At 42.3% G+C, this 14,731-nt stretch overlaps 1 protein-coding gene across 3 annotated transcripts in view; it reads right to left on the bottom strand.

Moving 5' to 3' along the window:
- The window catches only part of LOC120801160 (protein FAM126B-like), a 43,554-nt gene that overhangs the window by 5,469 nt on the left and 23,354 nt on the right, over positions 1-14,731 (bottom strand). For 2 of the 3 annotated variants that reach the window (XM_040147748.1, XM_040147749.1), the window contains exons 5-12: positions 13,305-13,484; positions 11,230-11,310; positions 8,716-8,831; positions 6,537-6,632; positions 5,556-5,672; positions 3,277-3,364; positions 2,911-3,067; positions 1,959-2,141 (exon numbers count right to left, since the gene is read on the bottom strand). In XM_040147748.1, coding sequence (XP_040003682.1) covers positions 1,959-2,141; positions 2,911-3,067; positions 3,277-3,364; positions 5,556-5,672; positions 6,537-6,632; positions 8,716-8,831; positions 11,230-11,310; positions 13,305-13,484 — 1,018 coding nt within the window. The remainder of the gene's footprint in view (positions 1-1,958; positions 2,142-2,910; positions 3,068-3,276; positions 3,365-5,555; positions 5,673-6,536; positions 6,633-8,715; positions 8,832-11,229; positions 11,311-13,304; positions 13,485-14,731) is intronic. The other variant, XM_040147752.1, reaches the window with a different exon arrangement.

The raw sequence follows: 14,731 nt of genomic DNA, 5'->3' as shown, positions 1-14,731 counted from the left end.
TTTTACGCAGCTGTCAAGCAGTGACCATTTTAAAAACCTCTTCCTTAATGGTGCATTCACGGAAACCCTGACAGGAAAAATCTTAGTTGAAAATCACTTAATATATGAGATAATGTTTCAAGGAAAAAAAATGCTGAATACATACATATGGACTTTGTGTAAAGATAAGGTGAGTTTTGTACTAAAAAAACAAGGGAGGAAGTAGTACTTGGTTCCGGCAGCAATGTAACACAAGGTGCTCCTGATGTACGGGGTACGTAAACAGTGTCCTCCCTGAAAACCCAAGGCACACGATCTTGTTAAAATATGATTATGAAAGATTAAAAGACTTTATTACTGCGGCAACGTTATTAAAAACAAGACCAATGTGTACTGATCACACACCATTCTTCTCCAGGTTAAAAAAAAGTTTCTAAGCATCCTTAAACAGACCAACAGTGAGAGGTTTTAAAACTAGCCCTCTTCTTGACAGCTGAACAAAAATAATATTTAATAATATTCACTACTAGAGTAGCTAAGTCAAGGAATCTGCATGTTTATGAAAGTAAATCAACTGCTTCCTACAAGTAAGGAAAAAAAAAATCATTAAAAAACACATATGGTATATTTTGAAAATGGTTGTGAAACAAAGTAAATTCTATCTATGTTTAACAGGATTAAACATGCAAAACCACCAGTATTTTAATTTCTAATATCACTGCAATGAAGCTCCAAACTAAAGGACATCACAGTCATTCTTTCTGCAACAAAATGTCCAGTGACTGTACACAGAAACTGATTGATCCGTCTTCTCTAAAATAATCACGGTTCTCCCTTAACTGGGTGGCAGATTTCTATCAATGAAACAATTTTAAGGATTCTTACTCCTCAGCTGCACTGAGTTTAATGAAAGACCATGGGAAGAAGACGGGATGGCACTTAGACAAACACTGACCGTAAAGCCAGGCAGTGTGCTGATCTTCAGTCATTTCAAAGCATCTGAATGATGTTTCAAGACCACACATGGAAATGGACACACGCTCAACAGGAAAAAATGGGCCATGTGATAGGTCCTGGCAGTGGAATAGCTTTTGTTGTACCAACAATCTGGTTTTGTTAACTATTACAATATTCAGTCTGTCCATTTGGCCTTGACATTTGAAATGTTAGTATTCCAGGGTTTCCATGTTCTAGCAGAAATGATTGAAGCTTGCTGTAAAGTGCGCATGCATGATGGAGGGCTCGTTCCCACTCACTGAGCTCAGGACAAAGAAACGTACTATGGCAAAACACAAAATTAGTACACAATAAAACTGCTGGAATAAATAAGAAAATGGAAGGCCTCTTTGTGCAGAATGGTGGCAGAAGATGGGTGCTGCTCGCCTGAGTGACCCAAAACTTATGGTGCTGTCAAACACCGCAAGGGGCAGTATGAGATCAAGATGTTGGGTACTCTGTGCCAGCTCTGTAAAACGGATGTATTTTTCTTCACAACACTATGGAAAAAATAAATCCATAAAACCAATTATCAGACGTGGAGGGTTGAGAAAGCCCAGAGTAAAAGGTCAAGCTGGGCTTTGAACATGCTCAGTGAGTGACAAGGGCAGCAGTCTAAAGTAGGCTGGAGTAGGCATGATGAGGATAAAGAGAGGATATGACATGATGACAGGCCCATGCAAAATGGCCTCGAGCCACACTTCCTTCAAACCCAGAATAGGCGACTCTTCCACTCTTCTGTGAGATGAAAAATAGCAGTGGTCTGGTAGTAGACGGGTTGTTGGCTGAGGTTCTTATAGATTGGGTGAGTTAGTATACTCTGGGGAAGTGAAGAGGAAGCCAAAATGAGAACGGCAGAATTAAGCCCCTCAAGTTGAGGAGGGGTAGGAGGAGGAGGAGGAGGAGGGTTGGGAGGACACAGATCGAAGGGGCGCCTCCTCCTGAGACCCTCCCTGCTCTGAGTGTCCGCCCCTGTCCCCTACCCTCAAGTGTGATGGGGGGAATGATGCTGCTGCTGCTGCTGCTGTGGGTGCTGTGAGCCCGCCCTCCTCTCTCCTCCTTGGCTGCCGCATCCCAGGGAGTTTGGTGGTGGTGGTGGTGCTGGGCGAGGCTAGGAGGATTGACGGTGAGGCTCAACTCTGCATCGGTTGAGTAGTCAAAACAATCTGGGAGTCAACAACACAGATGGGGAAATGTGTTTCTTTAGTGGCAGCAAGCCTCAACTGATTCGGGTCTCATCATGGGCACAGCAGGCCTAACAGTGGTCTGTAAATTCATGTGCAGATTATAAAATATCGAAAAAACGAATACCGTGATATTTGAAAAATTAACAGCCCCATTAATCGCCCATCTACTGGGGAAAATGGAGTCAGTATCATCTACAGGCACCGTTTTGTTGCGAGCTTCTCTTAAACCACAAACCTTCATTTTAACTGGTGACACAAAGCACAGCACACACTTAATAGACAAAACAAGCAACAAAAGAGCAGTAAAGAGCAGTGAGTGGCACAGGCACTGCAACACAGAGGCTATATGACCACAATTACATACAATAACTGACATGAAACACCATTTGAATGATGCTAATGGTGTGACTGGGTTACACAGGAAACAGTTTTCCTTCTCACTGCTAAGGACAAACAGCAGAAAAGTCATTTTCTCACCATATAGATCCCTCTTGTGGCCTTTCACAGAGCGAAAAAAACAAAAAGTAACAGCTCGTAAGGTTAACTGAACAACGGTCCCTTTCCTTTCATAACTTTCTTTTTCCAACCTACCCTGGAGTGCTCAATTAATAAAGAGGACGACAAAAAAATAAAGTATTGTAAAGTATCTACTGTGCCGTCACATTGACTGAGATCTCTCCTGCACTGAGGCCTGGTTCACTTCGCTGTGTGTTGTAGCCAAGTGCTGCTCCAAGGGCTTCGGTCTTACCCTCTCTCTTCCAGCGGTGGCGCCGTATGGAGGCGGTGGTGATGGCTGAGATGGAGATGCGGCTAATGGTGGGTGTCACCTCCACCTGGAGCACCTTGCGCCCCCGCGGGTCATCGGGAGCACTTTCTGGCAGCGAGTTCTTCATGGCGTTCCCGAGCTGGAGGTGACACATGCACAGATGCAGATCAATATGCAGTTAAATGACTAAAGTGGGAAGGTATCACAATATTTTAAAATCTGATGACTGATTGTTTCAACACTAAAAACATGGCAGATCATTATTTTTACTCAGTATTTTTATTTGACTCAGGCTCCACAGTTACTGTGCTGCGTGTAAAGGCATGCACGCAATGCTGCTGGTCTTACCAGGAGAGGCTGGGAGTAAAGCTCCAGCTGAGCTCTGTACAGAATGTCCTCCAGAGCTTCCCGCCCCATCTCCCACTCTCCATTGTATCTATGTATCACAACACCAAACACAAATGCACACACATCGGCATTTAACGACATCTTGTTGTGAGCTAATCAAGTAAACAGGAGCGTCTGAAAAGATGCCTTGATGTCTGAGTCACATCCCCCTGAACTATTAGTTATTTAGTAATGAGGGAGGGAAGGAGAAGTTGGGCAGCGTTTTGAAATACATTAGAAAAAACTTTTTGTCACACCCTGCATATTTGTGGGCTGTGTAATTAATGATGTACAGAAGCACACAAGTTTTTGTTTTCACAGTTAATGATGAAAAAAATATTGACATATTGGCACTAACTGAACTAGAAAGATCTAATTTGTATAAAGCAAGTGCATTCAAGTAATATGCAAAAGGAAATTAAATAAGATCAATTATTCAAGACTAAGATTAATTAAGACTAATAAAAATCTAAAGACAATTTAAAACACTGCTAAAGGATGCAAGTGGTCCTTAGCTTTGCATAAGATGATGATGCCACATCCCCACATTAAGTCAAGAGGGATGAAATAAACAGCAACAATAAATAAACAGATTACATTAAAAAAAAAAAAAAAAGGACTGTGCGGGTGAACTCTCTTTGATCCCGTCCTGCGCATGCATCAATCACACAGCCAAAGACAAATGCCTGGGCTTCCTTTTAGACTCTAGATGAAAAGAATGGGATGAAAGGGCAGGTAAACACAGACTCTCTGATGCTGTGAAGGCTGAAAATAAAATACACAAATAAAAATCGCTCTAGAACACATTTCAAACCTGATACAGACTAAAAAATCCCAAATTGGGCGTGTCTCTCTCTACAGTACTTGTTCTGATATGCTGCTTGTCTCTCCCTCTCTGTCTTCATGTGGCACTACAGCGCTGTAGCATTAGCTAACATATTAACCTAAATCCCAGGGTGTCCTCTGTGCCGAGGTCCCTCTGCATGTGTGGAGCTGTGGATTCAAGTTTATCTGCCCTGCACGTGTGCTTGCTCGAGCCAAGGGTGAATATGAGAGCTCCGGTTGGCACTGAGGCGACCTATGGTAGGGATTACTAAAAAGGCTATAATACTCTCACTCACGCGCAAACGCACGCACAGTCTGGGTTTTTTTTCCAGTGGCACTGACTGGTACAATATCCTGATTGCTGCTGTGTACCCTCGTGGGGGCGATGAGGCAGAATGCATACTCATTCTCTCCCACTCTCCATGCTACACCATCCTTAACGGTGGTGATTCCAGTCACTACCATATCAGGGGATCCATCTCTGAGGACGAGCCGTCATCCAGGAGCCATAATCAGCTTTGCTACGACTGTCCTCATGGGGGATGAAATCACCTGCTCCCACAATGCACTGCTGATGTAATCGGTCTGTACAGTGGGGAGCCTCTGTCCTTGGTAGAGTGCTAACATATGCTGTTAGGAGATTTTCTGCAGTAGATCACAGCTAACGAGAATTGAGACTGCCATCATTGAAGATGTTCCGCAGAGGCAAACAACATGAATGTGGGATGTTGTGTTATCTAGCTCATAAAGGAACTTATATCTGTTAAGGAGAGTAACAAACATGAGACCACCTTCCTCCCAATTACCTGATATGTTTTGCACAATGTCACTCTCCTAAATGATGAGTGTTTTAAAGAGTGGTAATGTGAAATGACATGGAAATCGCTTAAAGTGGTTATAATTGATATATTTATAACAATGTAGAAAATGTGAAATGCGAAGAGTGTCACTTGTACTGATGGACCTACAGATATTTATCGCCTGAGTCTGCAGCTCCAATCCGCGTTATAGCGAGTTTCAGCTCTGTCCGGCACATAACTTTACCGTTTTGTTTCACACTCACCACTCTTATAGTGTTGTTTTCCAGCTGCAGCAGGCAGCAATTCTAAAAACCCACTGTCCACTACCTACTTAGCGCCGAGCTTGGCACGTAAAATTAGCGACTAGCTGGTGAACATTGAGCATTCAGCTACTAAAAAGCCACATATTTCACGCAGGAGTTGGTAGAAGACAAATACATAGCTAAAAAAGAGTGAATATTGGACTTTCGCCAAGTGGCCAGAAACATGACTCCAAAACAATGGTAATGTTGCTGCGTAAGTGCCGGATCTGTAAATAAGCTAAAGTTAAAAAGTTCATGATATCAACTTAAAAGGCATATATCAGCTTGTCATTTCGGCTTTAAAGATACATACATGGCGTGATAAACAGCAGTCAGCATTTGCACCATGAACTCAGGGTCCAGCAGCACGCGGTTGCACGGTTCCCTCCAAAGCTTCTGCTGCTGCCGGGGGAAACCACATACACACAACCTGAGGAGGGAAAACACACACACACACACACAGGCAATGAGTGAGGTGAGTAAAGTCATCCTGAATCAGGGACCAACAAAGGGAGGTGGTTTAGGAGGAATAAAAAGACAAAGGTTTAGAGATACTTTGCTGTTTAAATTGCAAATGCCCTCTAACCACTGCAGGAAGTAGCAGAGATCTGACAAGCCTAGATGAAGTAAAGGGAAGGTCAGTTGCTACCTGAGTAAACTAAACATAGAGGAAACAAATTAAACAGTGAGCAAGGGGAGCCAAATTTTAGGAGGTTGGGCAAGGTTAGACGACGAGGTGTTCAAGGTCTACGCTGTGAGGCTGAGCTCAAAGAGGGAGCATTGTTCTCGTACTCTGAAATCTTCACAGTCAATTTGCCGTCTGTCTAGACTGAGCTTGCTTCAGGCGTTGTCTGCTCGCTCGCAGTAGGGAAGTCTTCATATCCTGAGCCGTCTGCCTGCTGCAGTGAAATCACTGGGCGGCTGATCCAGTACAGAGCCCCATATTGTGAATTCCACATTGATCTTTTCTCCTAACTCCAGGGCATCTCAGAGGTTCCAAGACAGACAGACTCAGACAGGTATCCAGCAGTGATTCTTTCATTTTGCCAATCACAGACAACTGAGCTTTAATGAAATCGCACTTATCAAATCCTCCTGCAAAGGAGGACAGTCAGTATCAAGGTTCGCGTATGGCAACAGGGTAGAGGAGATGATTTAATTCTTGTTAAAGGAGAGCAAGTGGAAGAGGGGAGAGGAAGGTCACTAATTGGGCACAGAAAGGACAAAACTGTGGGCGAAAAAAATAAAAAGACAAACTTAAAAAAAACCATATGCTTTACACATGTTTTCTCACCGTGAGCTCATTCTGCAGACTGACTGATAGGAAGAAAGGGGCATGTAGACAACGGCAGAGTTGTAGCAGAGCATGAGGAAACACAGCACTTCAAACCTGCAACCACAAAAGACAGTGAGAAACAAGCACAGTAATACAGACTCTTATTAGGGTTTAAATAACTTGGTTAAGAAAAAGGAGTTGAAGAAGTCAAGACAATATCAGTTTTATTCTGATATCAGTTCAACCTCAGCTTGTCTATTAAGCATTTTCTTTGTGACACCTTTATTGTAAACAATTATGTAGAGGTGCTAAAGCAATTTATCAACGTTATGAACTGTTAAATAGTCTACCAAGCAAACTGCTTACCTAGGCTTTGTTCATTGTGAGCTACTGTACCGTACGTAGATGCACAGCCTAATATACTGCAGTAATCATCTTCACACTCTCCACACACACCTCGGTGCTGTACAATCACCTCAGTACAGAAGGTGTGAGACTAAAGATTCAAGTCTGACAGCTGAAACTGTACTTGGTACAAGGGCTTAACAATGTATTTGTTAATTTGTTTGACATTGTACAGGTACAATATTTTGAAATCTTTTTTTAAAACAAATACAAGATATTAATATATATATTAATATATACGCACACACGCACACACACATATATAATATATACAACTGGGGTGCCCTTGTGGCCTATGTCTGGAATTATGTTGAATTTTGTTTGGAGTGCGTGTGCTGGCTCCTCTGTGAACCTCTGTGACCTATGGTTACGCATAACACCATTCTCTGCCTAGGTTCGCAGAGACTTTTACATGTATCTTTGGTTTTGGTTGGAGTCCAGTCAGGGACCTTTGTTCACAAAATGCCTAAAGTGTCTACCAAATGAATTTAATGTAACGTAATGAATTGACATCAGAATTACTGTATGATTTACTTACAGTATTACGCCAATTTATGTGTATGATTCACCTGTTAATTAAAGTGCAAAAGTGTGCCTTTTTTAAAAATCATCATAATAGGCCATTTCTGTTTAAATGTGACAGTTACTGGCGGACTTGTCATTTTCACTTGAAGCAGAAATGTCACAGTGATATCATTTATAACACTGGTGAAAATGCTGAAAAGACAATTGTGGAGATGAGATGAAATGAGGGGGAAAAAAAACAACAAAACTATCCATTTGAAGTGATCGGTTTTCAGATGTCAGTACAAGCTCAATATTGTTCATCTCTCTTTGGAGCATGTGTGTTTTGGGAGTGTGTGTGTATGTGTGTGTGTGTGTGTGTGTGTGTGTGTGCGCTGATGGAGGACAATCAGCAGGAGGACCTTGAGTTTAAGGGCCATAATTGACTCTGCGCAGGAAGAGGTAAATGTCTGGCCAGGCCTGGCTGTAAGTCTGAGAGAGCCGGCACCTTTGAGGAGCTTTGGGCTTTGTTCTCATAAGCACAATCTCTGGCCCAGCCACACATCTGGATTTCCAGATAAACTATGAGGCCTGGCCCTACAGAAATCCATTCAATATATTTATTACGCTCTATGTTCATCGTAGTTGAGGGGCTTCACTGCTCCGGACATCACACAGGATGACCAATGTTATCTGTGCTGTCCTTACGTTATCAGCTCTGATAGTTCAGATGTGTGTCTGTGTCTGCATATGCGTCATTGCAAAAAAAATAAAGTACAAAGTGCAACTGTGCTCATTTTAGTGCAACAGAAAAAAAAAAAAAAAAAAAAACACTTTCTGGCAGGATTCCAGCATGCTTCATTACTAAGCTGAGACAGTCATTCATCCACGGCAGCAGAGAAGATGTGAGAGCCAAAAAAGCTTTCAGGCCTGCTGAGTTTGGCCAGAGGGGGCAGAATGAGAGTCGATGGTTTTGCTCTTTTCATCTTAAAAGGTCTTTTTAATCTTACAGGCAGGGTTTGGATGTAAGGTAAAAAAACAATAAGAGAGAACGATGACATGTGCGAGGCAAAAGTTGGATTCAGTCTGTTGATGCCACACGTGTTTACTGAAGTTGAATGGCCTACAGCGCCTTCTGTGTCCAAAAAGCAAGCAAGGTTTCACTTGCTGCTAACTCATTCAGTATGCTGGAGTTAGCAAATGTCTCTAAACTGCTGCAATTTTATCTCCGCTGTGACACTGGTACCAAGTCTCAAATTATTCCCTCTCTGTTGATTCAGAGTCGTACCTGTTCTGAGCTGTGAAGGTCTCTCTCTGAGGGTGGAGGCCACTGTACACCACTCTGATCAGGTCATGTTGACAGAGAGCCCCCTCTGTCAATGCTATGGAACCCAGACTAGAAGGCTACATGCACGCACGCACAGGCACAGACACACACAGACACAGACACAGACACAGAAACACACACAAAAGAAAAAGAGTTAATTAAACACTTGCTCACCATGTTGGCCTTTACAACATCTCAGTAAATTGGCAGTGAAGATATATTACCAGGTGCAAACAAGCTGATGTGCCCTCCAAATTGTTAACTGACAAACAGGTGCCTTTGCTGTGCGCAGATGGAAAACTGCTGTGATTAGTGTTTAATTTTTATTGCATTGGAATTAGATTACTGCTGGACATCTGCTCAACTCTCACCTTTGACTGGGTAACTGTTGCTGGCAGCACTTTACTTCTTTCTGTTAGGCTCATTTATCCATTTCCAAACTTGGGAACAGACACATATTAGTTGATAGGTTGCTGACTGTACAACTTTTCCACTAAAATCTACATGTTGCAATTTTCCCTGTATCTTCTACAAATTCCTTTCATGTAACATCAAGATCAGAATTTATGCACTACTCTCTTTCAACTACTTGATCCATGTTTCTATTTGAGTCTCTCCACTTTCTTAATAGGCTCCTGCACATCTTTACTGACAGACCAGGGATTCCTGTTGTGTTTTATAGTGGAAGTGGGCCACCTTGCCTGCATAAAGATCCCCTCCACTAACATTATAAAAAGTAATACACTTTTATGAACTAAAACATTAATTTTTGGGGAAAAAGTCAAGGTGTTATTTTACACAACAAACGACATTATGTAGGCCATCATCCACGACCTAAACTGATCATGACACGAGATGCATAATGATTTGGCCTACCACTTCTGCTAAACAGTTTTCTGAGGGAAATTCATAGATGCCTTACCCACCGCCCGGATTACAAAAAAATTTATTTGTCAGTCATTTGGACTTCATCATAGTAATATACACACAATATCTGATCTTGTTAATCAGTGCTTCATTTGAATTCTTTTGCTAATTGTTTTTTATTACAAAACTTCATATTGCAATAAGCAAATTTCTTTCGTTCCTGAGTAAAATAGAAAGAGGAAGAGGAACAGGTAATTTCTGAGCGGAATCTAAATTTAACTCCATGTGAGAATATGTCACAAGGCCACTTCATTCTGATGATTCTGAAATTGAATTGATATTCTGTCCTAAGTATCTTGGGCCGCTCTGAGCAGAGAAGGAGGGGAGCATGGATTAATTCGAAAAGAGAGACTGGAGTGTATGCTAATGCTGGAGGCCTGGGGATAAGGCCATGTGATGTGCAGAGCCGTACTACAGCCTGGGAAGCTTGTTGTGATTCATGCGCACGCACGCGCACACACACACACGCACACGCAAGCACACACACACACACACACACACACACACACACACACACACACACACACACACACACACACACACACACACACACACACGCACACACACAAACACACACAGGTACACGTACGCACATGCACGCACACGAACACACGCCCCCATGCTTTCTTCATTCTCTCAGCATGAAGGGAAGAGTCTCTCAAGCTTGTAATTACAGTGATAAATCGCCCACAGCACACGCCACACATTGTAGTCTCATCAACACTCACCGACACACACACACACACACACACACACACACACACACACACACACACACACACACACACACACACACACACACACACACACACACACACACACACACACAGAGGCACACTCTTTGCTCTACTTTGGGTAGCCAGATTGAAAAAAAAAAAGAAAAAAACAAACCCTATAAAAATAGCTTACAAGAATGGTCCTAGGGCAGCATTCCCCGTTAAACACCCTTAATGAATTCCAGCTGAACACAATAGTCAATACGCTGTCCTGTTTTAGCAAACCCGGGTGGGGGGGGGGGGGTGAACTCAGTGACTAAAACAGAATGAAAAAAGGAGTGAACACCAAAGTTAAGCGTTACATGTGGAAAACACAGAATAAGAAAAATGGACCTGGCAGTGAGACACTTAAGGCGCTAGTATAATCAAAAGAAAATGGCAACAGTCAAAGGTGGGGTGAAAAGCTGGCCATCATAGAGGGGTGTGCAAACTTTCCTCAAAGACATCCATAGTGTAGCTTTTTGGTTGTACACCCCCCATCCCCTCCCCCGGTTCCAACGTTGGAAGCATATTGACACCTTAACACTCTGGAGGTGGGATTAACAAAATTAGACCTCCCAAACTGTTGGACCCTGAGGAGATGTCATCCTCCAGGCAGACACTTAAATACCTCTCTACTCTCCCAAAGTCAGAAGAGAGGAGGCATAGAAAGAGATGAGGAGACAGAAGCAGCAAAAGAGATAAAAAAAAGGCAGGAAGAAGAAATAGTAGAGTACAAGGAGGAGAGACGTGATGTGAAGACATTGATCGCTAGGAAAGACAGGTGTCCTACCTCATGATATATTGATGGTTTGGATAGGGATGGGATTGTGAAGGACAGGAGCTTGCTGTTGCCGTCTTTGTCCACGATCTCCTGCAAAACCAAAGAGGGAGGACGAGACAGAAAAGCTGTCACTGAGGGAATGGAAAAGAGCCTGCTACACAATGCTCATTTATACTAGGAGTTAGTAAATGTCTAATTTGAATTAAGATTTCTACCTGAACCCTGTTCAGCTCTTTTCTGGGGACTAGGTGAAAACCTTTAGAAGCATACAGGTAACAAGTGCTGTACAATCTGCTGTGCCTCTCACTGCTGGTACATGTCACTGCCAGCTCCTTCACCACTCAATTCCAATTTCACACTGCGATACATAACGAAGATGCATGCTCCCCTGAAAACGATGCCATTTCTAAAAGTAATGCCTGATTATCTCCACCAGTCACAATTGCAGTCAAAATGATAATCAAGTGCTTTCACAGAGATATACAGCTCAGCATTTTTCATTTGGCAGAAGGCACTTGTTATTCCTACTTTGCTTTGTAAACCAATTATTTGCAGCTGAGTCAAAGCAATTGCTCGTACTACATGTGAGGATGGCAGACATTGTTAACTGACTGAGAGACACAGAAATAATCATGTTTTCTCTGAGTGTATAACATTCTTCAGTTTTATCTCTATAACTTATGGCACATGTAGAAGGTGGGGGAGTTTTTGTTATATCATTAAATAGAGATAAATACTTTTGTTTTTTGTTTTTTTCAAATGTGCAGGGGTCACAGCAAGTAAATGAATGCAAAAAATCAGTTTATCCATTCCCCGTTCCTGGCATCCATAATGTTGGTCTTGAAATGTGGTATCAAAAAGGCTTTTATCCCTTTTATCTCCCATTCTCCCTGACATTCAGCGTCCTGTTGGTTCAGGCCTTGTCCCGCCCTTCAGTGGCTAGCAGTATATCTCTGAATATCTGATGGGACTGCTAAGAGCAAAGCTGTTTATCAGAGTTCAGTTGGCAATGACCAACGACATGAGAGGGCTATGAGCATGTATTGTGTGTGTGTGTGTGTGTGTGTGTGGGGGGGGGAGTGGTATAGACATAGAAAATTATGCATGGATATACCTTTAGCTGCGCCAGCTGACATGGAGCTCTTTCTATTGATATCTCTAGCTCTTAGCCCATTTCCCCAAGGGTGTTTCCTGGTGATGCAGTCTATCCTGGATCTATCCATTAACTGGGCTTTTCCCAGCAGATTGTCTTTCTTGTAAATAGACAAGCAGCCTCACTAATGCTCCACCTGTGTTAGCTCTAAAGATATAACCAATGATTTGCATATCAACGTTCTGGTCTATTCCGAATTAACAGTTTAAAACTGGAAGAGCCACTCATAGCCATGTTCATGGTTGTAAAAACAAATGCCATCAGGTATGTTCCTAAGAAAAGTACTGCTTTCACTCTTAAAACATAATATCTACCTATATTCATTCATACTGACCAATAACCAATTACATCATGTAAACTTTTAAACAATTCTTAATCTATGATATCAATGCACCTAATGAATAGTAGAAGCGGAATGAGTCGGGGACAGTCGAGCATTTGGACAAAAAGAGGCTTTCTTTGTCAACTGACAGCAATTAAACAGCCACACCATCCCAGTTAGCCGATAGTCGGATCATGTGTTTTAAGAGTTAAGCTCAGCTGCAGGAATGTTGACACTGTTCACCCCTGCTTCTCATTTATGACCTTTATGATAGTAGCAACAGCAGCAGCATTGCTCAAGCTGTAGATATACGAGTTTCTCTAAAGGACACCGAATGATGCTCCTAATCATTGTTTCTCTGTAGGACAACTGTCCATTAGAATAGGGGAGACAAAACTAATTTCCTTATTGTTTACTATTCCTTTGCTCTGTTTTATTACACAGCTCCTTTACTGCAGCCCCTTTGCGGTTGCTATTTTGCCTCCCTATTGGTAACCACATGGATACCTTAAAATAGGGATGCAAATTGGCACACAAAAATATATCTCATAGCTAGTATATTTAGAATTCACAGGGCGAAACCTATCTCTTCTAAAAGTTGACACCCACCAGGTTATAGATGCCCAAGAGGAGCGCCTCAATGCAGCCATTGCTCTGGCGATCCCTGCTGGCCGTGATACGCAGATATACCCACACCAGCTCAGGCAGGAACTGCAGGGTGAAACGTCGCAGGCGGTCTTCAGAGCTCCGGTACAGCTCGAACAGCTGGTGGCACACAGGCTCCAGCAACTGGATTGGAGGAGGAAATGAGTAAATGCAAGTTTGACACCTTATTAGAATATGCACCATGGCTGTTAGGTTGTTCAAATAAGGTTATAATCAAAACTTGATATGGAATTTGAAAGATAATTTCTCTATATTCAATGTTAAAATGGTCTTAGTCATTCATATTGTCATTTTACGAGGCTAATTTGGACCTACGTCACTAAAAACTGCCATCTGCGCCTAATTTAAAAAAAAATCTCAGATATCACCTTAAGTGGAGTGAGCTGCTTTATTTCAAATTCATCAGATGAACATGAATATATGACTATGGTGATGAAAAAAAATCCAAAACCACAAAGTACAGGATGAGAAGATATGATACTTATAAAATCCTGTTTTCTCTCATATGCAAAATTCTCAGTCTCAGCAGCAACCTTTCATCAGGAGGACATTAAGATAGTATCTCTGCTTCACAGTTCTTCTTTCAAAACATGAAAGGATGTCATCTTGACTATAATAGGAAGGAATGGACAGCTGGAAGGAAAGGTTTGCTGCCGGGGAGGACTGGGAGGTGCACAGGAGCAGAAGGGATAAATCACTACAATGAAAGTCTGGTCAGATGTAGTCTCAGGGGAGCCGGCTGAACCAATGTGTTTATACTGTTCAGGAGTCAGTGAAGTGAGTGCCCGCACAGCACTACTCTTACGAGTGTGTTGTACTGTGGCTGACACTGAAATAAGCGGCAACACATAAATGAACTTGGAAAGTGATTTGGCACTCTATGTCATTGGCAAAAAAAACAAAACAACACACACACACACACACACACACACACAAAAAAAAAAAACAACAACACCCTAACATGCAACAGTCAACTATGCCTTAAAATCTCTCTCTCTCTCCCTCCCTCCCTCTCAATCACTCACACAGACACACACGTGCACGCCCATGCGCACGCACCCCTCTCCTGGATCACTTGTTCAGTCATTAATGGGATTGTATAGCCAGATTGACAACACTAATGGAATTTAGATCTCTGGTTGCTTCACACCCAAATTTGACCATGAAAGAGCGAGAAAAAGAGGGGGAAAGAGAATTGGAGCCACCAACTGTATCATTAGAGTGAAATTAAAGTCCCGTCTCATTGAGCACCTCAGGCCTTTGCTCAAAAATTGTGTCATTAGGTCCTTTAAAGGGAAAATACTGGTTTAGTGCTGCTGGTATTGTGGTGCTTGTGTGTTGCAGTACGCCTAATAATAACCTGAATTTGT

Source organism: Xiphias gladius, chromosome 16 (genome assembly GCF_016859285.1).
Source record: "Xiphias gladius isolate SHS-SW01 ecotype Sanya breed wild chromosome 16, ASM1685928v1, whole genome shotgun sequence".
Classification (NCBI taxonomy): domain Eukaryota; kingdom Metazoa; phylum Chordata; class Actinopteri; order Istiophoriformes; family Xiphiidae; genus Xiphias; species Xiphias gladius.
This window is presented reverse-complemented; position numbering and strand designations above follow the sequence as displayed.